Source organism: Anser anser, assembly GCF_964211835.1.
Source record: "Anser anser genome assembly, chromosome: 4".
In the NCBI taxonomy this organism is placed as follows: domain Eukaryota; kingdom Metazoa; phylum Chordata; class Aves; order Anseriformes; family Anatidae; genus Anser; species Anser anser.
The window spans coordinates 28,824,123-28,851,035 of NC_139724.1; the positions used below are offsets into that span (position 1 = coordinate 28,824,123).

Here is a 26,913-nt window from a genome sequence, read left to right on the forward strand (position 1 = left end):
ATAGTAGTCTAGATACCCTCTCCCTCTGTCCTTAAGATCTCTATATATACTGCTGTCGTTCAGCCTTCCCTTTTTCTTTCTTCCCCAAATGTTCTCCCAGGGGCAAAACCCATGAAATTCAGGAAAGGAGCAAGCAGTAAGGCTGGGTGACTGCGCTCTAGGACACACCAGTCTTCAAATACCTTGGTGCTATTAAGAGAAATGTTTGGTATTGGCATTCCTGAAGTTTAGCCCTGATTCTAAGTTGATAGTCCAGTAGCTGAAGCAGTAGTTACAGACAACGGTGTTAATCACACGTATCTGACAGAGATATTTCATCTAAAATGAAAAGTAATGCAACTCACAATTTAGTCAGAGCATTAACTGCTTCTGCTTGATGAGACGTGGTGTGCCTGTACCTCATTTATAAAAGCTGTATCTTGAAAAAAATATCTTGTACCCACGGGAACTCACAGAAGAAGGGCTCAGGTATATGGTTTAACACTTGGCCCTTCACGTTAGCTAACATTTTCCAGACATGTACTTGCTGCAGGGTTGCAGCATGGAGGATGATTATCACATCTTTAACAGGTCAAAATATTGACACAAGATTTCATTTGTGCCAATTTGAGGCACCAGACCACAGTACAAAAGACCACTTTTGTTTGGGTGGTGCTGACAAGTCACATAGTATGACAATTTCACATTTCATGTTATTTAACCTTACATGGAAATAAAAACCATTTTAGAGCAACTCCATCAATTGTCATCAGCCAAACCTGTCCAAAATGTTAAGTTTACAGCACATTCAATATCAGTTCAGAAAAATAAAACTATATGAACAGCTTGAAAAATGGCTGTATAGTCTTAATGAACATTTGGCCTAACAGTCTGTCTAAAAAACTGTGTGCCGAGAGTTACTGTCAAGTTAAATCCCCATCACAGGAAATACCAACTCACAGATTTCAGCTCAAAAGATGTTGTCAATGATATTTATAAACTTTACATTACAGTCAGAGATATTTCTATAAAAAAAAAAATCTAACGCAACTACCACAAAGAAATCAGTGTGATACTGCTTCACCTTTTCTGTTGCTATTTCAGGAGGGCTTAAGAAACAGATTACAGTAAATGTATTCACTCCAAAAAATGTGTCATTTACAAGGGGAAAAAAAAAAAGTATCACTGTTTTATTCAATAGCAATAGTATTTTCTGACCAATAACTTCATTCTCCTTTACAAGCATGCCAAACTTAGCAAGAAGCCTCTTAAGAAAAGCCCTGCTGGCTCAAAACGATGCTTGCGTGGCCCAGGATGTTGCTTCCAACAGCACCAGCTAAACAGCAAGAATACACGGCCACAAGTTTGGCTGTGCTCTTTTCTCATCACAAAAACATTCAAGTGGCATTTCTAGAAAGGCTTTGGAAGCTAAACCAAGATCAAAAAGTTGACCTGGTACTGTGGGGAGAGACATGATGGCACTGTCTTAAAAGATACATCTGCTAACTCAAAACTTTTATTCAATTGATAAATAATATAGCCAAGACTTCAATAGGAAGTACAAGTATTGTCTGAAGAATAATTTCAAAATGCTGTCACCAAGTAATTGTGGTCAGTAAATAAAGGCAAATTGAGGTAAACAGAAAGCCTTTATCAACAGCCAGCCTGCAAACTTAGGCGATATCAAATTCAACCTGTGGTACAGCAGTAACAGTTCTATTGAGTTACATGCATCTGCTAGAAGACTGACTGTTTCTAGCCACGAAATTTGCTATCATTACCCACACTGTCATCACCAAGCTGCACTGTCTGGTGTATAACACTCTATTTGAAAACCATTCAGAGATTGCTGTTAATTCACGATAAGCTTATCTTCTGGAGTACCGCATTTCAGTGGCGAGTCTGACTGGGGAGGTTTTGGACCTATATAAATTGTTGGTCTTGGTGACATTCAGAGTGTTAATTATGACCAGTAGGGATTTACTTATGATCATCACTTACAGCACGATCATCAAGACCAAAATCATTCCCTCCCTACCCTTCTTAGGTTCCTAAACCAACTGCAGCATTTTTTTCCAGGCAACTCTTTCATAGGCTCTCTAAAGGAGAACAGCCAAGTTCCTGTGGAAGCAGTTTCAGCATTCCCTTGGCTCAAAGCAGTTACACACACACACTTTTATTTATATATATATATATATATATATATGGCGATATATTTAAAACAGAACCAACCTACCTTATGATAAGATTCAATGAAAGCTTCACAGCATTCAGTTCTGTAGAATAAATATTTCTTTTATCTCTCCCACCCACTTACACAGCAGCAGGCACACTTCCAGGACACAGAATGCATGTCTCTGCTCAAGCACCTAAATGAACTCTCTCCTCTTACGATGCCCAGTCATGAGTTTGTAAAGTACAGGCAGCTTTCAGTTCTAGAAAGGAAAAGTCTACCTCATCTAAACTGGAAAATCTGCTACGTTCAAAAGAAAACTGAATATAACCCTTTGGAAGGTAATGGGCATCCATTCATCCAATACAGGAAATGAGATGCTCTTCAGTGTTCAAAGGGTATAATTTAATGGCAGGCTTTAGAAACTCTTGAAAACATTCAAAGTTGGGTACCTGAAACAAATCTAGTTTCAAGAAACATGCAGCATGTGTTTTATGCTCTTTCTAACGTCACAATTCTGCTAACTTACAAAAAGACTGCTAGTTTAATCACCAGTTTGTATACACAATATCTCGTCTGAGGATAAAGCTTGGTAAGCATCAAAATATACCCAGAAGTATTTTGACTCTGAGCTCAAATACAAAGACAGTACTGCTCTGAAGCTCACTGGAATTTCAACTATACTAATTTGATCAGTAAGCGCTCAAAGACTAGCAAATACAAAGTAGAGTAATGCGAGTCTTACAAACTGTCTTACACTAAATAATTTTTATATTTTGTTGAAGGTAAAACCACAAGCAGCTGCTGTTGTGTAGCTGATGTACCATAATTTGTTGAACTGGTAATCCCATTGTGATTACATTGCCCAGCGAAGCTGTGGATGCCCCACTCCTGGAGGTGTTCAAGGCCAGGCTCGATGGGGCTTTGGGCAACCTGGTCTGGTGGGAGGTGTCCCTGTCCATGGCAGGGGGTTGGAAGTGGATGGGCTTTAAGGTCCCTTCCAACCCAAGCCATTCTATGATCCTGACCCCCCTTTTGAATTAAAATCCAATAAACTGGTGTATCTGTCCCTTAGTGGAAAGGGTACTGAAGGAGGGAATCTAAAATCACCACAAAAGACAGGCTTAAGGAAAAACACAATTTTGTGACCAATTTGGATATTCTGGTAATACAGCAGTTTCAGAAGAAACTGTTAGCCCTGAAACAGAGATCATTTTTACATGTCCAACCCACATAAAACTGTAGGTGATGCATCACAAACAGACCACTTCTAAACATAAAAATTTATTCTCAGTATTTTGACCCTGAGTCATCTTAATGTTCAGGAGAGGAACAAACAAGGAATGTAACATGCTGCACAAAATTTTATTTTTGCCTTTCAGTCAGTATCCAGTAAAGATCAGGAATGGTAAAAGTAGCACTGTCCTTAGAGCACCTCGAGTGAAGCATGCTGGAAACTCTCATCACCATGCCCTAGGACACAATATGAATGGAAGCATGCCTTATGCCTCAGATGGCAATCTGTGCACAAACAGTTGAGAGTTATAAAGGAAACATACACCTATATTGTGTGTTCATGTATTTGCAATATATATTATTCAGGAATATATAATATGCAGGAATTTCTTCTCATGTTCCTGCCCTGATACATTTTTGCTCGGCTTACCCTAGGTGTAAGGCTGACTAAATACATGCTGAAATGCATACGCATCGTGTGGGAGAGTTACTCATGCATGAGCTTCTTATAGTAACTAACTCCCCCACGTTGTGCACTGCGTGTAGTTAGTACCTATATGGGAACTGAAAAAATTTCATGTGCAAGAAAGTTGATTTGCCTTCTGAAAACATTAAGTTTTATGATCCCTTCTTAAAACGTGATACAGCATCAGGTCTGACAGTTAATGCCATTTCTGGGAAAAAAAAGGAGAACAGAGGTGAGTATGTAGGAAAATGTGACATAATAAGTAAAAATGACAGAAACACTGGTATAGCATTATGCTAAGTGAGTGCCATTACTGAGGAACGATAAAATAAGTAACTTTAAATGAAGGACAAATACTAGAAGAAAATGGAGAACATACATCTCTTTCATATACCAGCTGTCTAACTGTTGGGGGCGTGGGGAAAACTGATTGACACTGAACTAAGAACAACTGTTTTCTTCTACATTTAACTTATGTAGGAAATAATAACCAGCGCTGAGGGCCTCCTCCAGTGTTGACAGTTTGATGCACTAAGTAAAATTTTTTCTCCTCGTTCACTGATTACACCCGACTTTTCTAAATCCTTCTTGCTCAAAAACATACAAGTGAGAACACAATAGTGGGGAACAAAAGAATGGTTCTTACTTGGAACTTCCAAAGAAGCTTTAAGGGACAACTCTCCTGTTCATGTCTAAATCAAGTAAGGTATTAATGAAAGAAGCTTCTCGTTACTCACCTGTTGACAAAGACCAGTGAGATTGGCTACTCCATTAAATATTCATTTATAATCAGTTATTCATAAATACACAGTGTAGCTGTTTTCGTGCCAAAGGCTGCTTAGCAATTCTGCATCACTTGAATGTGAAGCGTTCACACCCTTTCCAAACATCCCATATTAGAAATGAATTCAACACTAATTCTTACTATGCATAACCTGAAAAGGCAGAGTAACACACTTGAAATCCCATGAAGGATATCAGAATGAGAATCATAAGATGCTACCTCCAAGCTGAAGCTCCAGTCAAGCACATTAGCACAAATACAAAGTTAGGGTGACATGGCATAGGTTTTCATGGAACTATATTTCAACAAAATAAATTCTGAACCATTACGGTAGTTCACAACACCTTCTAGCAATACATATGGACACAAAATTGAGCACTAAAGCATGCAACACGTTTATGGAGAGAACACAGCTTTAACTGAAGCCTGAGAGCCTGTGCTAGGATTCTAAGTTTTCAGAAATTCACAGTTTTGCCACCTTGACTTTCAAACTTGAGGAAAAAGACTTGCTTCAGTGTATTGGTGTTTTGCCATTGTGTTTGTTCCTGCCATAATGCAAATAAACAGTACATGCTAGCACTAATAAAACAAAGATGATGAAGGTGACAAAGGAAGGAAAGTTTTACATTCATTACAATATTACAAGTATATTCAATACTGACATTAAAACACAACTATATTGCCATAAATCCAAATTCACTTAAAAGCTTGACTGTCTTCCCAGTACTTAAGTAACCACAAATGTGTAATATCCCTCACCACACCATATTACTTATTTTACCAACTCCAAAATCATTATTTATCTTCAAGCAGCAGGCAATCTGGAGCTATGAAAATAAAAGCCATATCAGACTTAGGAGTTTTAAACCTGGAGGTTTCTGGTCTTGAATGGGTCTTGTATGAGAAAGAAAGAGAATGCTGGCTTTTACTCCCCATGAACAAAGAAGAGCTATCATTGACAGTATCAGGTTAAACTGCCTCCTCCTAGGCAATACCTACAGCCAGAACACAGTAGGCTGCCTCTGAAACCCAGTCTGATGTTACACATCAGAAGTACCAGATTACGGCCATTAAGATGTGCCAGCAAGACAGAATATTCTGCTTTAAGGATGAAAAGCCAGCAAGATCAAGCCCAAAAGATCTACTCGGCAACCTCTGACACCTTTGGATTTTGCCCAGGGTTTGTACAAACACAGGATGGGCAAGACAGCATAATTTCAGAAAGATTTTTCACTACATACACCCATCATCAGACCAGAAGTAAACAGTTCTTTAAGAAGGTAACAAACTAACCTTATGGTATGATCTAAAACTTGGAAGGCTTAGTAGTAGGATATTTGAGTTAGTAGTATGAAACCCCATTTCTAGGCCTTCAGTCAAGCATAGGTAAAACTAGCAGTGACTCCATCTGATTCGACAGTCAGTAAGAAGCTATTTATTTCAGCCTAATGCCCACTAAAAGCCAATAATTTCAGAATGCACAATCACAAGAGAAGTTTTCAATGCCAAATATAGCAACATTATTCGTGCCCTGCAAGAGCAACAAAATGACTGCTAGCATTGAACAAAAGCAGAAACAAGGGCATAGAAGCAAGAAGGAAAACAAGAAAATTAAGTGTATCACCTGTTATGTAACTACTTTTAAACTTACCAAAAAATCTAAGCTGAATCTCAGAAGATAGTGGAAGTAAAATCTACTTTGTCTTCAGGATCTGTGGTTAGAAAACATAAGCTCTGTTTTTCTAAGCTTATGTTTGTTCTATTCTAATTGAAGTTTTAGCTTTTGGCACAGCTGAATAGAAAAACTGATTAGCTCTACTTGTGTGGGATGAGCAAAAACCTTCATGCTAGATATTGGTTGATTTAAAAAAAATAATCAGAACAAGCTAAAAATTCCTGCATGACAGGCCATTGGCAAGGTACAGGATTGAGCAGGAAAAATAATTTATTCTGAAGGCTAGCAAAAAAAATAATTCTGACAAACAGAACACTAATTGGAAGACAAGTTTTACATTTAAGAGCAGATCTACCTCTGTTTAAGCAAATTACACTAAAGTATCAGAGAGGGGCTGGTACAGAGGTGGCTGACAGCATTAATTTTTAGGCTGAGTAGACCATCTATATTATTGTATTACATGAGGCTTGATTCTTAAGCCCATTAAAATCAACAGACTTCATTTATTTCAACGGTCCTTCAACATGACCCAGAATTTAAACAGTACGACTTTGTAGGCACAGAGTCTGAAAAACTTCTGGTTTGCAGAAGAGATTTCCCTCAGAGTTGAACCACACTGGCAAACTAAGTGACTCTGTGGATTATATCTCTGTGGTTGCAGAAAATATTCTCACTCTTACCTGCACATTTTCTTCTGTAACTTGAATTTCAGCAGTGTAAATATAATCAATAAGCATCCTGAGGGTCCAACCATCGACTTCCTTTATTCGAACTCTCTTTGCTCGGCTTTCACTCATCTCACCTACAAATACAGTTTGGTAGTCAAGTAAATTAGGTAGAAATACAGGTCAAATTTAATAGTTTAATAGTAATTACTCCTGTCTAAAATAGAAATGTTTGTGTATGATCAGTTGTAACAATAAGGCAACTTTAATAAGAAATCAATTTTCCCTCCCTTCATCTCTCCCAAGGAGAAAAGAAGACTGTTACTATCATGTGAATGCTACCTGCGTTAGACTTTTACTACTGTTGACCTATTTTTGCCAGTATACAATATCAGTAAAATGTTGTTATCAAACCTAAATAAGACTCTTCAATTCAAACACATACAAAAACATTTTGCCGGCAAAAAATCAATTAAATGCACTTGCTTTATTAACTTCTTAATAGAAGGAGCGTACGAAATGCAGTCTGGGGTCATTTTACTTTAAAAAAGAAAAATTCTATCCCCACAGAAGAATTAACATACATACTTGGCTTGCCTACTTATTATTCCCTCTGCTACAGATCTGATTTAAGAATTAAAACTCAAACTAAGATAAAATGGAAAGCAAGGGAAAACTTGTTAGATCTTGTTTTGTGGAGGCTGACACGTTGGCTGTATGCCATAACTGATCTTCATAGAAAGTCCTGCAAATAGCTTCCACCTTCTAAAATATGATGTTTCTCAAAATGCAACATTCTGTTTGCATCCAAAGTAATTGCCTAAGGATACATTGTGAAGAAAGGACTACACCTTCTCTGTGACTACCAACCACACATCTGGGCATCTCAGACCTTTAACCCTTTATTGCACCAAATTGCACTGAGAAGTGAAATACGAACTACACTGGTGACATTGACAGATATACATAAACTCTCACTTTGGAAAAGTAAATCCCTATCTCTGGATACATCCATTTGTTCTTCTTCTACACTGGATAAGTCTTTATTTTTTCCCCAGTAACATCTAGAGAAAAGGGAATTGAAGGTAACATTTAACCTACACAACCATAGAGCAGACAGTGAGGAAGAGAACCATAAGATGCTTATCGTTGCTGATACTTCTTGAGGAAGTACACACATTTTCATTGTTTCTTACCCTATGTCCTCTAGGATCGATGACAGACAGCGTACTTTACCCAGAGCATCACTAAGAAATTTGTTACTGTTATTCATGCTGCTTTTTGACCTCAAGGCTAAGGAATTTATTTTAAATCAAAGGCTAAGGAATTTATTTTAAATCAACTAAAGTTGGTAGGCAGTGCAGAAGACCACCTACAGCAATGTACTACTATTTAATGTCAGCACCAGTTGCTAGCATTCTGGAAAGCCCTGATGATGAATCACAAGAAAAAGAGTAAAATCCAGCCCCTACAGCCTTCTTCCACCTTCTCTTCTGAAACATTTCCCTACACCTGTAAAAGATGATTGTAGCATGTTCTTTGCAGGGCCCTGTGTTCTAAGTTCAAACTTCTTTGACACAGATTAAACCTATTGATCTTCAGAGCATGCATGCAGCAAGTTATTTATTATGCAAGCTGCTGTGGAGGTGGTCCCTTGGGAAAATCATGTGTGTGGGAGAGCAGAGTTGGATATTCTGCAAGCACATTGGTTTCATTTTCAGATTTTGTGTAAAGGCTTCTGAAGCCATGGATAGGCATCTTCTCTGTTTAACAATACTGCCCGGTACCTACAGGAAAAAAAGGAGGCTTCTACTTTTTGTGCTAAAAGGAGATGCGGTCTTACTACGATGCTGAATGAGTCCTCTCATGATCCAGACTTTGACCGACCATATGCAGAAAACCATCGACTCACTTGCTAGGCATTCTCAGTCTAGAATTCAGCCTTCTGAAGCACTTGTGTCATGGACAGCTGTACCACAATATCCTCATAGAGTTGTTAGTGAGATGGAAAGGAAAGTGCTGGGCTACTCCAACCTCCCAAGCAGGAGCTGCAGAGCAATTGGGGAGCTGAAATTACTAAAGGCTATCTAAAAGCTAATATGGTTAGCTCGCAACAGTAACGTAAGGAAGGTGTGGGGTTTTGTTTTGTTTGTTTTATTTAAAAAAACAACAACAATTTTACAATTGGAGAATAGAAATGAAGAGAGCAGGTAAGTGCCTAGCGATAGGCAATTTTATCCACACATAGGTTGTGGCAAAAGAGAATAATAAACTCAGGTCACCCACTGAAGTGCCCCTTCAATGATGTTTCATCATTCTTTCCTCTAATCATTTAGGCATATTTGATTCAGGATCATGATAAATATTTCTGAAGAATTTCACTGAAGAATTCTCAAAAAAACTATTCCTGGTAACATACTCCTGGATGGTTGATTTTTCTTCCCCATTTGCCCTGGCTTACAAGATAATTGTTACTAACTTACTAAATTTTGTAACTTTAAAAGGCCCTATTAAATACCCAGAAAAAAAAGTTACTGCTACTTCTACTATTAGAAGTGCAAACAGGGAAAAAAAAAGTCAGAGGTTTTGATCGCAGTTTATGCTAAACCCTACAATGCGCAGCCACGAGTACCTAATGACTCAGAGAAAGATGGAAGTAACCTGCAAATATGTGCCTAAATATAATCTTCTAATTTCTAGTCAAGAACAAGTAACCCTGTAGCTGGTTAAGGGATCAAATTTACTTATTTGAACTTGCAGATTGCTGGATCAGAGTACAACTCCACCTGAGAGGTGTGAATCACAGGATTCTCAGAGATAATTATGAAGAACTTCAGGATCATTTCTGTGAAGAATAGATGAAATCTACTGACAGGACACTTGGTCCTTGCTGAGAACAGCATGTAATAGTAGTATAAAATCTGTTGATACATTTTGAAGCCACACATAAATTCTATTTAAACTCTCACTGATGTGGTTCACCAACTACACCCTTTCCTCAAGTGAGCATTCCCACCTCCCACTCCACAGGGGGTCAATGAAGATCTATGTCTGAAAACATAAAACAAGCAAAACTTCAAGAGGGAGTGAAGTAAGGGAAGAACCATGATTTCAGTGATTCCACCTGGAGAGTGGCCACAGACACTACTGCATTGGCACTCCTGAAGGGCAATAAACTTCCTCACAGAAAGGGCACTCAGACAAGCAGAAATGTCGTAACCAGGCTGCTGTATGCCACAGAAAGCAGAAAATGAACCTGTACGACGAGTAAAGAATATTTTCAATGTGACAGTCGACAATAATTAATCTTTAATGCAGAACTAATTTAAGAGGCTTGTGTTTCTCCATTACTTAGGTGATGAACTGTATAAACATCTGTTTTCATTTTAAAATTAAAGAAATCAGTGAAGTTAAGAAGGAATGTATTAGTCACCTGGAATGTCTGTCTCAACTATGCACACAAACTTGAAGAACTATTAGAAGAACAGCTATTTAAGTGGAAGCTTTGTGAGGTTTTATACACAACTTGAAAGCATTTGTTTCTGCTCCTAGTGACTCCTCTCCTACCTTTGGTTGTGTCATAACATTTGTGTACAGAATCAAAACTATCCTGAACTCTATACTTATTCAGTTTCAGTAAAGTGCTTGCTAATAATCAGCTGTTTCCCCAGGACACAACAGTATTTCAAATTATATCAGTCTTCCAGTTACATACAATTAGAGTTATTAAAACTCCATTTTGCTTGCATACTGGCATGCCAAGAGTCACATTTTTTACTCCGTTTGACCTGGTGCTCTGAAATAATACATTGCAGAGAATTCTTTTAATTTCAAACAGGCAACATTAAGGACCAAACCAGCACAAGATTTGAAAAGGAATAGACAAAACTTTCAAAATTAATTTTAACAAGCATTTAGTAGCATTCTCTTTTTGACTCCAAGTTCCGCATGATTTCAATGTGCTTTATAACCGTCACGGAATTAAACCCACAGTAAAGGAATTCAGCTGTAGGGTACTATAAATCCAACTCTGTTTTAGCTTAGCAAGCCTTCTGGCATTCCTATTGTAGCAACAACTTGATCAGCGCAGAGCAAGCAGAGGCAGAATCAAGCCTGCACAGAAAAGTTGTGGCAATGATGCAGAGTACCTCTGTCACAGAGAATTATCCTAAGTGGACTGAAACATGCACTCCAGCTACAGGCAGCCAAAGCCACAGAAAGCTTTCTTATCTACTAAAAGCCTAGAATACTCATGAACTGAAGAATGCAGCAATGGTAGTTGTTAAAGGACATAATTTACTTCAGAATTCACATGAAAGTTGTTTTAATCTTCTTTTGTACAAGTCAAATTACTACAGTCTTCAAGAGTATAACAACTCTACTATTTCCAGCTTACTGAAGTTATTAAACTTAAATGAGTTTAAATAAAGAAGGCTTTAAAAATTATTTGCCATGCTACCAGAGGTTTAATTGCCAGTATGTCCTCAGATAGCACATAAATTCATAAAAAGTTCCTATTGTCTTAACTAAAAATAAAATGAGATCCTAAAAGCAAAAGTTATTTAATTTTGTACATTATACAATTGGATTGGATTAGAACATAGTAAATATTGAAACATTTGGTACCTGTAAACATGGCATGGAAGTAGGGACTGCAGGCGGCTAGCACAACTCTATGCGCTGCAATTTCCATGTCTTCAGCTACTATCGTCACATCACACAGCAAGTTTTGACTATTTAGAAATATCAGAGAAAGTAATTTCACATATGCGAACCATAGTAGGAAAGTACAAAATAACACGATTTCTCCCTTCATGCCCTCAGAAGAGGCAGGCAGACAGCATTGTTTTTAAATTTGCTACAAAACCTCATGGCGATTACTCAGTAGGATTACAGATGGTGCTTGGGTACACAGAACTTTACAAAAGCAAACAACTGAATTGTGATTTCTTCCACAGATAATAAGTTTTCTGCACTGAATAACAAAAATTCATATCAGCGCAATTTATAAGCCTTCTCCCTGGAAGTCTGGGCTTCTTTGGATACCTGTAAACAATTTGACATACACAAAACTAAAAAATTGAGGTAAAAAATAAGACTTTACAGATAACACAGAATCCAAACTTTAGTTTTGATGCCTGTGTCACATTACTCTGGAAGCTCACGCCTACTTAATTGTCCAAAAATCAGTACCCAATCATCTCTATATTTACTGCTTTCCAAGCATTTTTCATACATAGTTCTTGTATAAAATAGCAATTATTTTTTCACTCAACCTAGTTTAGAATGTATTGTGTTTAATTTCTTGTCTTGCCTGACTCCACCTTCCTTCACTACATCCATTTGCTTTCTTGTCCTTTACAATCACAATCTGCATTTCCTCCCTCTTCTGTTGCAATAAAGTAGTATTTCATTGAGAGCCATTGCTGGCACAGATGTTTCCAACACAGTTTACAAGTATCGGATATACCTCTTCCAGTTAAATCCACCGCCAAGTGTACTCTTCATAATCCGATTTTCTTGATGGAAAGACAAAAAACACCAAAAGCCTGAAATTCCTCACCATCTAAATAGTCCAAGTCAAAGACACCTTTTCTTCCCCTCCTATTCCAGCAGTCTCTCTGCACCAGTAGCATACAACTGACAAAACTCAGAGCTGGAGCAACAAGTAATCAAGGACGGGGAAGACAGTACACTTTAACAGCACATATTCCTTAGGGACAGTGTTAGACCTATGTGTCAATCCAGCAGTCCTTATTCTCAGTGCTTTGGAAAACATAACTTTTTACCTTTCCTGAACAAATATTGCAACCAGAAAGCAGACCTTCTCACGGTCTGCAACTACCACACAGAGTAGCAGCACAGACTGGGTAAGCAGTTGCATTTTTGCTCTTATAGAGAATTGGAGCTGTCAGCCAAACTGCTCAGATATTCACCTTCGTCCCAAGAAAACACTATAGCTGCCCAGCCACTGCAACCATCCAATTTCTTTGAGCACAGCCTCAAGAAAGAAGGCCTAGTGCAGGTTACACACCAAAAATTCTGGCAGCCACAACTAACCTTCGGGGCCATACAGCAAACCAAGCACCAGATATTTTCTTTTTTTTTTTAACCTCTTTCAGCTCATAATGCCTACAGCAATCATCTAAGTCTCCTAAGTTTAGTATGCAGTATGGTTATTATCAAAAAAAAAGCCATATAATGTAAGGTAATGGCCATATCCAGACGAACCAGAGGAGCTTGAGAAAAACCATCACATTTATTATACAAAAATTGACACTGAAAGCTACAAATGAGAGGTCATCAGTTACCAAAGGCAAATTATCCAATTTTTTGGGATTCTTGCACTTATCCTGACAACAGCAAGAAAAGGTTTTATCCTTAGCTGCACAGAAATACCAAAGCTACCTGTGAAGCCAGAAGCAACAGAACTACATCAATGCAAAACTGCAGCCAGTTAACAACATTGCACAATATAGACGAAGCAACTTAGGGGTAGTCCAGATTCATCCCTAGCTTGGAATTGCATTAGGTGAACATGCCATTAGGTGAACATGAACATTGGGTGAATGCTACTACAAGCTGACAAGCTACATAAACCACTAAACAAAGAAACAATTTATGAACTAGTTCATGTGCTCCAGTGCAAGCATCCTGTGGCTCCCACAGCAACTCAGCACATCCATTTCACCAGGACACACTAACATATTTTAGAAAAGCTTGCCTTTTGAAGCAATATTGTAACAAGTTTCTTGTATAGACTGACCGAACAAACATAGTCATGGTGCTACATCATCTTGGTAGATGAAAAGAGAAAATGAGAAATGGGAAAAAATAAGAATAGATTTCAAAATAATTACTGTTTACTAACTTTCAGGTTATTTTGGTTTATATGGAGGAAGGTCGTTACCCACATCTTCAAAAGATTCTGATAAAGTCTTGTTTGTAAGAATGAGAATTTAAATAAACATAGGCAAGGTCAGATTCCATTGTCATAAAAGCAAGTTATAATGAAGAGCGAAGATAGGCATTAGAGGTTAATTTCTTCGTGTGTCAAGAACTAATTAGCTATCCTAATGATCCCTCTGACTCAGTGCTGAGGTGACGGTGAGTAATGAAATGATAAAAATTACCAAGGACAAAATTATTCAAGTTTGTCAAAATTTGAAGGCACAGAAAAATCCTCTTAGGGGCAAATAGAACTGGGTAAGTCGGTATCAGCCAAAAAAGTAATGTGAACTCACAGACTTGAGCATTGCAAACACAACGCGTTTCAAACACTTAAGCAGACAATTTCTTCACTAGTTATCTACTTTCTGGAGAGCACACCTCTGGCAAATGCCTTCTTGTGCTACACTAATGAAAAGAACTGAGATAGAATCCACTTTAAGTAGTCAATAATATCAAAAATATCATTTACTTGATTAATGCTAGGTCTTCATTTAGAGCAACGAAGTCTGAAACATATGTAAAATATTTCAGCTGATTATTTCAATTTGAAATACATGCAAAAATTGATGTTTATAATCTCATCTAATTAGCACTTACCATTTTAAAAGCCATGCTAAGCTTAAACAGTAAACATCGCTGCATCAACTACCTTATTTAATAAGAACTATGGTTAGGGTTTGCATGGCATTGCTCCTGTTCAAACTTCAACTATTTATATATGTAGGAAAATTGCTCAGATTGCTTCTACTGCAATCCCAATTGAAGTAACCATGGAAATGAAAGTATATTCTGAAAATAATCCATGCCCTTCAACAATGCACTCTGCTAGAAGACCATGCATATTTTACTTGCAAGGCGACAAAATGCAGGTAACATTTCTCCCTGCTCAAATTGCTGTATGCCAAGATTCCTTCTCAGAAATTGGTCTTCATCTAAACTCTTACTCATCGTTAGGAAGTCAGGGGCCAGTGACTCTAGCTAGGCTCTACCGTGCTCCTCAGGACAGTGAATGTGGTTTCTGGGATCCTTGGAAAAGCCAAGAGTGCATAAGTAAGGTGAAGCAACAAACATCAGTCTTTCCAGCATAAGGTAATTAGGCTGTAACATACTAGAAAAGCAGCTTCTGCTTCCATCCCATTATCCTCAACTATGGAAGTCTTCGAGGGGTCTTCAAATCATTTATAGCCAATGCATGATTTTCTCCAGTCTTCCAGTACCGTACAAACTGTCACAGCTATATAAATACATTGATCTCATCCCAGTATCTAAACTACCATAGTATTAAAGACTTACCCATACAGATCAAAGATCTGAAGATCAAAGGCAGTGGCACACTTTAATACGGTATCAGTTACTGTCGTTGTCTAAGGTGAAGCCTCTCCAACTGTTAATCTCGTATGGGAAATAACAATCGGCTACAGGATTTTAACACCCTCCGCTACTGTCTATGCTGCAGAAACATTTATTTAATTTCTCTATTGTTGCTGTTAGCTATAAAGCTGAACTACTGTCAGTGATAGCTGTGAGTCCTAATTACCAGAGCTCAGTTGTGAGCTCTAATTACCAGCTGTCACAGTTTTCAACACCATCTCACCTACTCATATGTAGAAAATAAATCAATATGGGTGCTAAGAACAGCATTAGCACCAGTCCTCCAGTTTTGCTGAAATTGATGGTAGCATCACTCATGGTCTTACAAAACTTATCAAGTGACTTTCAGCATTTGACTTGGGAGTTCATAAATTGTTCCTAGGGGACCATGCAAAAGAAAGATACTTAAGCAAAGAAAGCCTACTGTCAGTTAGTTTTACATTTGTTAGACTGTGACCTACGTCTCCGGATTAGAAAATTTTAACATTTTTCTAGCTCGTAGACCTTTACAAAAGTCAACAACAGACACGAAGAGCCTTGGCCTCGATTCATGGAGTCACTTTGAATCTACCTGGGATCAACTACTTAAAAGACAGGATCAGTAGGTGTAACTCCTTAAATACATCCTCTAAGCATTTTTCAAGCCTCAGAAACCTAGTTCGATTAACCTACGAAAAGCAGAAACATACTGTACCCATTACAGCTATTATCACGTGACTATCATTCATCTGTCACTTCATTGTATATCTAATCTTCCCCATCAGCTACTCTTCTGAAATTGCTCATTCCATTTTTAGAACTTAATAAATGTAATTGAAACTAAAGGTGTATTACAGACTCCAGGCAGGTGTATACAGTGAAGTAATACCTTCTTAATTCATTCATAACTTTAAAAGCTTTCTTCATGTGCCATGGATTCACTGTAACAGGACAGTGAATTTCAGTGTTATCATCTTTCAGATCCAAGGGCTTCTGATGGCAAAGTTTGGTGCATCTGAAAGAAAAAAATAAAAAGTAAAAAGGTTAATACTTCTTTCTACACCCCCATATCATCACTCTGGTTTTGCCACCTTTATTTTTGGAAGGGAGTGAATGGGACTTGCAGCTCAGCTTATTCTTTACTCCAGGTAATTTTAGTTTCCCTTCTACCAGCAGCATATGGTGGGAGGAGAAGTAGGTAGAATTCCCTAGGAGCAATGAGTTGGTGACCAACACTAGTGAGTTTGACAGAGGCAGTCAGAGCTAACAATAAGCTCCATTACAGAAGACACAAACGATGCCCTAGAATATTTCAAATATACTCTGAAACGAGGGGAGAAGCAGCAGCTCTGCAACTACTAGCCTAGTACCAGTACAGACGGATGGCAGAACACACCACCCATCACCTCGGTCTTTGAACACTTTTGCCACCTGCAATAACAGAGCAGAGCTCTGCCCTTGCACCAGCACCTCGCTTACTGGTTCATGCAGCTTCCAGGTCATCTCCTCTGACAGGAAGGCCACATGATGGCTACTTTAATTCTTTGGGCTTTCCCTAGCAGCAGCATGAAACATTAATGAAGGTGACAAAAAATTGGTTGGTTTTGCTTATCCACTCAACGTGGAAAACAAAAGCGACCAATCTTAGATTTTCTCACTCTCAAAAACCCACCCAAAATAGCAGGAGAAAAACTGAGCAGTGTGAAGAATCATTAGCTCCATCTACAATGAACTCTTTATATAAGAAACACCTCAGTTCTACAGGTGGTTAGTTCTGTAGCAAAATGATTACGTATACCTCTCAGTCACTACAACTGTCTAAGTGGCAAGTGGATTTTTCAAGCCAAGCCAATGAGTTCTACATTTACAATCACAACGCTACCTTTACAAGATAAATGTGATTATTGTTCTACTTTGAAAATCCTTAACATAAGTGATGTGCTCACCTATACTAATACAACTTTATTCCTGAACCTCCGAACTAGAAATAAGCAAAATATATTGGGCACTATAGTCTCTTGGTGGGGCAACTGACCCTGGTACATCAGAGATCTGATGAAATAAAAACCCGACTTGCTCGCTTGCTTGAAGTAAGAATAGTCGAACTGAGCATATGGATGGGCTCCCAGAAACCCAACGTCCCTTCTACCATACCCGAAACTTTTTACTTGGGCACGTCTAAGGAAGCTTTAAAGAAAACTTCAAAGATCATTAATTTAAGATTTTCACTTGTACCACTATATTTGGTGCACTGCAACAACTTGTAAAGCAAAGTTGCGGGCTCTACTTATCATCATCCCAAAACTAGCTACAATATTTTGGAGCAAAAGAGCACAAAAGCGCATCAGGCAGTAACGGACAGCTAACAAGTGAGGCCCATCTACTGGACTCAAACTAGCAGTCAACGGCCGCACTGCACCACGGAGCCGGTAAGAATCAAAAGTTTGAAGCTCATGGACGTGACAGGACTCAGGACTGCAAGGAGCCCAGCAGCAGGGAGCAGTATTGCATCGGTGGGGAAAAAGAAATCAGGTGAGATGTTACAGCACGCACACACATGTTGCTGTGCGGAGGATCCATCCCATCTAACACACTTCTTCAGGCAGACTACTGACTGAATTCACCCCCAAACCGACAGGGAGGACGGGTGACATCAGGGGGCACTAATACCCCGCCGGCTGCCCGCGACCTGCTTTTAAAAGGCACCCAGACACCAAGCCCCCCGCAGCGGCGCCGAGCGAGCCGGGAGGGCCGGGGCCGTCCCCACAGAGCCCTGCGACAACCCCCAGAGCCCTGCGACCAGCCGGGGACGGGGTTTTAGGGGCGGCGGGGCCGGCGGCAGCGCCTCCCCACGGGCACCCGGGGCCGGCGGCTGGCCCGGGGCGCTGCGGAGGGGAGCGGGCAGGGGCGGGATGCGGTGCGCCGCTGCCTCCAAAGGGAAGAAAAGGGAAAAAAATGAAAATGAAAAAGAAAAAAAAAAGAGAGAGAGAGAAATAAAGAAAAGAAAGAAAAAGGGGGGAAAGGGAACAAAAATAAAAAGGGAAAAGGGGAAAAAAAAGGAAAAAAGGAAAAAAAAGAAAAAAAGAGAAAAAAAGGGGGGAGGGAATGGAGGACGGGGGGAAAGGGGGGAAAAAGGGGGGAAAAGGGAAAAAAGCAAATCCCGCCGCTGCAAGCCGTGAGGCTCCCGGGGCGCCGCGATGCCCGCAGCCAGCAGCCCCCCGCCCCGCGCCCCCCGCCCCCGTCCCGCACTCACACGGGCGGCAGCAGCATCTCCATGGCGGCTCGTCCCGGGCTGGCTGCGGGTGCGGCGGGCGGCCGCCAGCACCATGCCAGCCGCTGCCCGGCCCGGCCCTGCCCCTGCCCCTGCCCCGGCGCCGGGTGCGGCCGGCGGAGCCCCGCTGCCTGCGGCCCGCCGGGAGCCGCCGGCGCTGCCGCTTCCGGGGCCGCCACACGGCGCCTGCGTGCTGCGGGGGGAGGAGGAGGAGGAGGAGGAAGAGCAGGAGGAGGAGCGGGTGGTGCGGGACCCCTGCCATCAGTCGTGTCGAGGAGCTCACTGCACTTCAGCCTCTGTAAGGTGCTGCTCAGCCTTAAGGAGAAAGCTGCATACGACCCCAATGCTCCATTTCTAGCAGCGAGAGGAGGTTGAGGGCAGTGCGTTTCAAGCAGGAGGCAAAGCAGAAAATGGCAGGTGATTTTTGGGTGAAGGATGTTACATGTGAATACCTAAAGTCTTCACCAACGTGTCTAATGAAATCACGCTACTAAAACTAAACGCATTTTAATTTTTCTCTTAATGTTTGCAAATCTCTAGTAATATCCCCCTCTAGGAAAAGGCAGTTTTAGTTTCCTCCTCAAGTTCTCTCAGTTAATGTTCGATTTGGGAACACTTCAAAAAATTTTAAATGGGGTTCCACTGAAGGCTTTTCTAAATGAAATCACAATTGCCAGTGCCTGCTTTTACAAAGTCTGTGCTTCACATCCGCTGAATTAGTCTGTTCTCAATAGACAACCAGGTTTGCCTCTGGGTTGTACTGGAGAAGACGAGCTACTGGTTAAAGATTTGAAAGAAACACCAAAACCTGCTTGCATGGCAGTCCGCCCCACAGGGACCAGCCTGCAATAACGCATTCTCCAATGAAGCTTTAAAAGTATTCCTTTCAGCCTGCTCCCCGGGGCACGGTATAGATGGATGAGGTCCGAATTCATCAGCAGGTCTGGCCGTGGTGGATTGGGTAGTGCTGATCACTGTCGAGTCATCTCTTCAGGTTTCCGCATCCCAGGGTAAACTTGTGCACTGTTACTTCATGAGACAAGTGTCCTAGCTTTTACTGTCTGCAAAACCTGCGCGAATCTTACCAGTAATAGACTGCACTGTGGTGAAGGATCCCCATTAGACTATGAAGTCATTGTAAACTTCTCTAGAACCTAACGAGGAAACATTTCTGCATATTACCTGCGTATAGATCCTACGAGCACGCAGGCAGTTGCAGATTCTGCCACTTGTTAACACGGCAGAACTATTCAGTAGTATTCATTCTTAAGCAAACATTAAGCATTTCCAAACTGATTTTTTTTCATTTTCTTGCAGAGTTCTTTGGCTTTTGAGCCAAATGTTTTATGTTAGCTGAAGTTACCTTTGATGCAGAACATCAAAAAGAAACAAAAATAGGACAGGGATCTATTTTTTCCTAAATTTTGTCTTTGTACTTCAGTAATCTTGAAAGGACTCATATACAGCTGTAACAGAAATGATTGTATCCGAAATACATTGTGTGGTTATGGCAAAACAACTGAGATACCTAACCATGAGAAAAGATATTTGAATACAGTATTTGGATTTTTACGGGATTACACCTGATCCAATCTCTCTTAAGCTTAGGAAAGACCTTTTAGAGAAAAAAAAATGGATTTAAATATATGCGGGGGTGTACAAGTAGTTTTGAAAGGAAATAGTCTAAGTTTATTGACTATGATAAAACAGCTGCCATTTTTGTTTATGCAGCAGCAATTCAAATCACTGCATTTACTGAGAAAATTCACTGCTGTGGTTACGTCTCCCCCTGTAACAACACTTGGGCCCTTCCCACTTGTTTTAGAGTACAATGCTAAGGAATGCTGCCAATGCTTATTAACAACTGCACGGTTCTTCAGATACATGGACACTGGAGGTGCTTTACTGATAAAGAAATGCTACACATGTTAGCAAAGTACATCCACTGAAAATGAAGCTATGCCTGCAAAGCTCTGCTTTCTGGCAAGATAGTTCCACAAGTTACAGAGACCTACAAATGACAAGGAATCCTGGTAAAACTCTAAGTATCTGCACACATATATGCCATCCTATCAGCATTTTTAAGGGATCACATGCCATGCTGCCATGGTCGTGCTAGAAGAAATCTCTGTTAGGTTTAGTCACAGGGAACACTGAAATAAGCCCTTACTAGTATTTTTAATTGACAAACCCAGGTTAAGAAGACATTTCCAAAAAGGACAAAAATATGCCTGTAAGAACATTTACTCTTTTAAGATATTAGAAGTCATAGCTCCTAACAGTTTTGGCAGAATACTTGTGAGAAGATACATGATGTAAGATGCTACTAAGGCTGGGATTTATTTCGTGAAAAAGGAAGAGGAAAGGAAAGGGCTAGAACTGGAGGCTTAAATACCTGTCTAAATTGCTGCTGCTGCAAACAGAAAAAAAAAACAGGCCCATCCTCACTTCCTGATCTGTTGGGTTGTTCACTACATTTGTATCTTACTGAACTTAGTTGTAGGTAATTTCTGTATAAAAATTATGTAAAAATAAATTGTTTTTATCCAAAAATCTTTCAGGGTACTTATCCTTTTTTTTTTTTTTTTGCCTGTGCACTTCACCCCCAATAAGATTACCATCCTGCAGCAGAATTCTCTACAAGCAAGAGCCCTGCATCTGTATAGATCCACCAGGATTTATGTGCAATTCGTGACAGGACTTGAGGTCAACACAGACATCACCCATTACCGCATTCTTTTCTCTAAGATTCTAGCACTAATATCACCATTAAATAATCTTACTCTTACTCTAGTGTAAGAGACATTTTTCCAGAAGAATGCAATATTTAAAATTTCAGAGAACCACTGAAATAAAGACATGAATGCATTTGAGAAGATTTACATTGGAAAGTAATGTGAAAATGAAAAGCAAAGAAGTGCATGCAGCAGACAGAGAAAGGGACCAGACTGCAGAAGAATATGTATCGGAGAGTAGGCAGAGAGAGAAAAAGTAAAATGTGTCAGCTGGAAATGTTAAATAAGCAATAGCAAAGCAGCTGCTATCAAAAATAACCTGTACTGTGACCAAAGTCAGTTAAATATGATTAAATGTGGATAAAAATATTTAGTCTTTTCTCACATTATTCTTCCATGTAAGCAATTGCAGGAGCACCAAAAATGATGCATACTTAATGAAAACAGGTGAAGAATAATATTTATTCTGTAAAGTTCATGGATCTTATAACTATGATGAAAATTTGTAACTATGAACTGGCTTTTCAGTTTTTAAAACCAGACATGGTGTAATTCCCCAAGAGACTTGATATAACACATGTTCTAGTAAACAGGCTTTAAGTACTCCAGCCCTAGTTTTGGAAAAGAGCAAACAGTAAGAAGCTTCTGAGTTCTTCACAACAGAGAAGTTAGGCACTTGTGGTCAGTGCTGAACAGTACAGTGTTCTTGGTAAATTACACATCTATTTTAGTGCCATGGGAAAAAGGAAGTCCTAGCTCAAGCAAGCATTACAAAAGAAATTAAGCGTAGGTCATCACTTTGGCTTGTATTAGTACTGCAGATTACTCAGGCCCAAATCTTGATGAGCAGGTCTGATGCCCAGTGCTGCAAAGGTTTATGTTTCACTTATGATGTATCCCTGAGATGTCTATGAAAGGGGTGATCCAGCTCTTACTCTCATACTTGTAAACTTGAGTTGCTTCCTCTGCATTGGATAAGGCAATTGTATCTCTGTTCAGTGTGCTCGGTTTACTGAAACAGCAGAAAACACACCAAAAATTACTAGATTTCAACTTGTAGCCATGTGATCCCTTAGACATGATGCAAAGGTAGCAATGGAAAACTACAGCAGGGATTTCACAGGGAAAGCTGAACCGTTCCCATCATCATCAGCCCATACGCAAGTCAGGCAGAGCTGATGCTCCACCCTTCAATATAGAGTTACGCCTTACTGAAATAAATTCTATACAGTTTTTGTGTACTGACTACACACACATACACAGCACACGCACACAGAAGGGATTTACAAGATCCAGTTCTCAGCAAATTGTATATCACGTGGATAAGCAGAACAGTCACAGTAGCCTTTTTGTTCTGAGAATTCATCCCAGTCAGGTTTTTTTTTTATGATCACTTTATTCAAAAAAAAAAAAAGTGTAGAGTATTGTTATGTTCGTTCCCACTTGTTTAACATGTCAAAACATTATTTTATTGCAGAATGAAGCAAAAGTAGTCTTCTACATAGATAATAGCTGTAAGGTATTGTACTTCGCTTACCAGATGCAAGTCCATCAAAGTCAGCATACTTCTTTTCCATCATAATTATTCCCCACTGTAACAGCAGTGTTATAAGATAGTCCTAACCTATTCAACTATTACACAGAGAGAATTTTTGAGAAGAAAACAGGAACAGCAAATGAAATAAATTAAAATTACGTTAAATCAATTGTTATACTGCCATCTAGTGCATATTGAATGATCAACCATACAGAGAAATGCTATTAATTTCATAGAAGCACAGAATATCCCAGGTTGGAAGAGACCCACAAGGGTCATTGAGTCAAACTGGCTCCACACAGGACTACCTACATATTACACCTTATGTCTGAGAGAGCTATCCTCCTGAGAGCTTCTTGAACTCCTGCAGGCTCGGTGCTGTGACCGCTGCCCTGGGGAGCCTGCTCCAGTGCCTGACCACCCTCTCAATTTCAATAGTTCATGGTACCTACGATTGGCCTATAGCAAAAGAAGAGTTAAACTCACCAATTTGAATGTAGTCATGCATATAGTGAGCTTACCTAAGAACAGTAATTGGGAGCAATTTGAACTGTGAAAAGTGACAGAGTACAATGAAAGAATAAATTTGAATATATATTGTTTCATATGCATATGAATGAGACTGGAGGAACAGTACCTGTGGACTCTACTGGAGGGGCATTCAGCAAATGAAAAATAGTGTAGATGGGGAAGGAGCAGGTGGAATATAGTTCACACATTGTACAAATTCTTTTGTTGCACAAAGGAACAATGAAATCAAAGACATTGAAATGTTAAAAGATGAGATCAGGGATTTTGCACAGACAGGTTGTTCATAGAAAGTGAAAACCGTATCATGCTGCTGTGCAGGAAATTGAGTAAACCGTTGCTTGGAATAATCTTACTTTTGGTGTAAGAAAGACAAAGAGTGACTGAAAATTCATTGCAAAGATTTAAGGAAGGAAAGAGCTCAGGATCAGTACACTTAACTATGCAACACATCTAGTAAAACTGGACTTCTATTATATTAAATAAAAAATGAAGGGGAAATTTAAGTCAAAGTATGGAAAGGTTTAGTTAAATAATTCTGGTACAAGCAGATGCTCAGCCAACGAGTAGTGTTCCTGGAGTACAATTTTCAGCGGCATCAGGAAAAGTCTCTTGCCAATTTTTGTATGCAAAAGAAGAACATTGTGATCCAGGCAAATGTACTGGGGGGGAAAACGGGTATCCTCAGAATCTAAAATATTCAAAAGACTACCTTTATCAGAATGCTAATATTTAGCCATACAGCCTAAAACTTTAATTTATACAAGCCAGTTCCTGACAAGTTCATTTGATGATTTTCAGATAAAATATTTGGAAAGTTGGAAAAAAATGTGGAAAACAAAATCTATTTTTCCTTGAAAATTCATCCCCTATCTTTATTTTAATTTTATCAGTAGTTTTCTTGAGTCAAATCATCTCAGATGTTCCTCTTTTTCCAGGAAAATCAGACTCCATATAATCTAAACCCAAATATTTTCAGAAATAGGTCTGCATTTCAGTTCCCCTATATAGTTCAGGTAAATGCTTGTTCTATTCTGATGGCTTTATAACACAATATAAACAAAGCTGTGATTTTGAAAAATCAGAAGAAAGTGAAATCCATAATTAAAAAGTACTCTGCAGAGGGAAAACTTTGCACCCTGCAAATTAGGTGTTTCCTTAAGCCCTAAATCATTTAAAACTAACTCACCTTTAATTTAAATAAGATACATTGTTATACTCAGTTTCAAAGTTTCATTTATACTTCTTGCATATATTTCTAAAAATAAATGTGAAATCAAGAGTTGTATACCTTCATTAACCTCATCTTATTTGCTTTTGAATGCAGCTGGAAATTCGGTACAATTTAAAAAAAAAAAAAGGTAAGCAAGTATGCACATTCTGTTCTTCACAATTCTTTAATTTACTGCTACTGTTATATCCTGCTGTCTCATCTGCATCAAGCAGTCCAAATTCTCTTTCTACAGATTTAATAACTTTTATTTACCTATTTTCATCAGTCCTATCTTTGAACTCATTCATTGACACATAGGACAATTTGCCAAATAATTTGTACTAATAAAACAGCAGAATTATGCAATGGCCCCAGTAAGCCTCCAGCATTCAAATTTGTATACTAATTTATGAATGATTGAAAGAGTTATTTATTAAAACTAGTGTTCAATAGCTTGCATTGAAAGATGTCAGAAATTTTAATAGTTTTTTTATTTATGAAGTCAAAGCTTCGTAGCAAGTGTCAATTTTTGATTAGATGATTATACCATGTATACAGTCCACAAAAAGCTTAGACGAAATGCAGTTTGCAGGGTTCCTTTTACATGTATTCAGCGGTCCACCGTTTTTTTAATCTCCATGGGATTTTAAAAACTTACAGATGCTTGAAATAAAACAAGTACCTGTGAAGTGTCTGTAATTTGAGGTTAGAATATAGACTTCACTTACTAAGTCTGACTGTCAGGACTGTTACAACCAATTCATGCAAATACAATTGTCTTTACTGTTATTTTTACCATTTCACTTCCCATTTCTATTTTTATTCACTGTAGGACGTTTCACAAGCCCATATTCTCAGAGCAGAGACTTTTTTATACCAAGCTGAATACAGTTTAAGTACTAATTGCACCTGCAATATGAATAAGAAACAGTAATAATAATTACACCTTATAACTTGATGTGAAAAGGTTGTGAGCTTACTCCTGTTTCCATTCATGCCAAATTTTAAATAAAACTGAGAAAGAAAAGTAGATATTAGACCTCTTTGTGAGGATACAATTCCAAAAGTTAATCCCCAAATATTGTAATTATTACTGATATGAAAAAGGTTATGCCTAAGTATAGGATTTAATCCTAGGTGTCTAGTCTATGCTATCTTTCCTTATAAGCTGTCTGCAAATAAGGTTATCGTAGCATGGCATTATTGGGCCATACTACATCTTTTTACCTTACCTGTAATATAAGAATGGGGCATATCTCAATCTGTTTAAACTCCCCAACAATGGATCTGCCCTCAGGAGGGGACTTTCAAGTCAGGTGCACAAAAATGACCATGTCTGCAACACAGATAAAAAATGCAGTTACTTGAGATGGTGTTTCCGAGTGATTAATCAAATCCCTGATTCTAGGTTTCAAACAACTGTTCTAAATCACTTCATGTTTTTGATTAATATCTCTGTCCCCCGTACCTTTTCACCTCATATATCATGCTTGCCAAACTCAGAATCCAACCCCTCCCCAAACCCCAAAAAAAGAACAAAAACATATGTGCGTGTAAGCAAGCAAGCAAAATGTGGGCAGATAAATGTGCAGTTGAACACTTTATTTGGTTGTAAATGAAAGCAATGGTAGCTAAGCAACCCAAGATGATGTGTCACTATTTTTTATTTTAAATGAAACTTTTTTTGATTTCTTCAAAAAATTTTAATGCTGTTTTGGTTAAAAAAAAAAACAACTCTGCTCTAAAGTATGTTTTTAAAATCAATCTAGATGTATTTATAGTCAAAAAATATTCTAGCTGTTGTCATTGACCGGCACTCGCTACCTTCTTGGCTATGTGACTCAGTACAGTATACCCACCAGCATTTCTGTTTATTCCAGGACAGATACGTTAACCAGAGCACTGACAATGTTGCTCCTTGCACATCAGACAAAAGGCAAACACTTCATGATTTTCAAGCTGAGCACAAGCTTAGTGGCATTATCCAAGTACGTTATATAGTCATGCAAAGAATAGGGAGCCTCCGGCAGTAAATTTTTACTCCTTGTAAAAATTGCACCATCAAGTTTCAGACTGGTCTATTGAAATATCCTTAAAGTAGCTGGTCATTAGATCTGTTTAGATGTAGACCACACTGGCCAAGCTAACGTCTTTTCAAGGCAGAACACCTTCATAAAAGTAACACTACTTACTTGAACAGAAACCAGTGAATTGTGGCCTCACTTGTGTTTCACAGAAAAGGTTTGTCCTGTGACTGCTGATCAGTAGGATTCGTGTTCTTGAGAGAAAGGAAAAAAGAGGAAGCACAATAAGGAACACAAATAAAGAACATTCGGGTAGAGCAGGTGGC

General features: G+C 38.9%; 1 protein-coding gene across 4 annotated transcripts in view; it reads right to left on the reverse strand.

Moving 5' to 3' along the window:
* Window positions 1-18,728, reverse strand: part of KLHL2 (kelch like family member 2) — a 57,800-nt gene extending 39,072 nt beyond the window's left edge. The window contains exons 1-4 of one of the 4 annotated variants that reach the window (XM_083834092.1): window positions 18,533-18,726; window positions 16,169-16,294; window positions 11,605-11,711; window positions 6,994-7,115 (exon numbers count right to left, since the gene is read on the reverse strand). In XM_083834092.1, the coding sequence (XP_083690218.1) occupies window positions 6,994-7,115; window positions 11,605-11,711; window positions 16,169-16,294; window positions 18,533-18,555 (378 nt within the window). In that variant the 5' untranslated portion in view covers window positions 18,556-18,726. Of the gene's footprint in view, window positions 1-6,993; window positions 7,116-11,604; window positions 11,712-16,168; window positions 16,295-18,532 lie in introns of those variants that run through there. The other 3 variants (XM_083834094.1, XM_083834093.1, XM_083834095.1) reach the window with 3 other exon arrangements.
* Window positions 18,729-26,913: the final 8,185 nt, after the last annotated feature.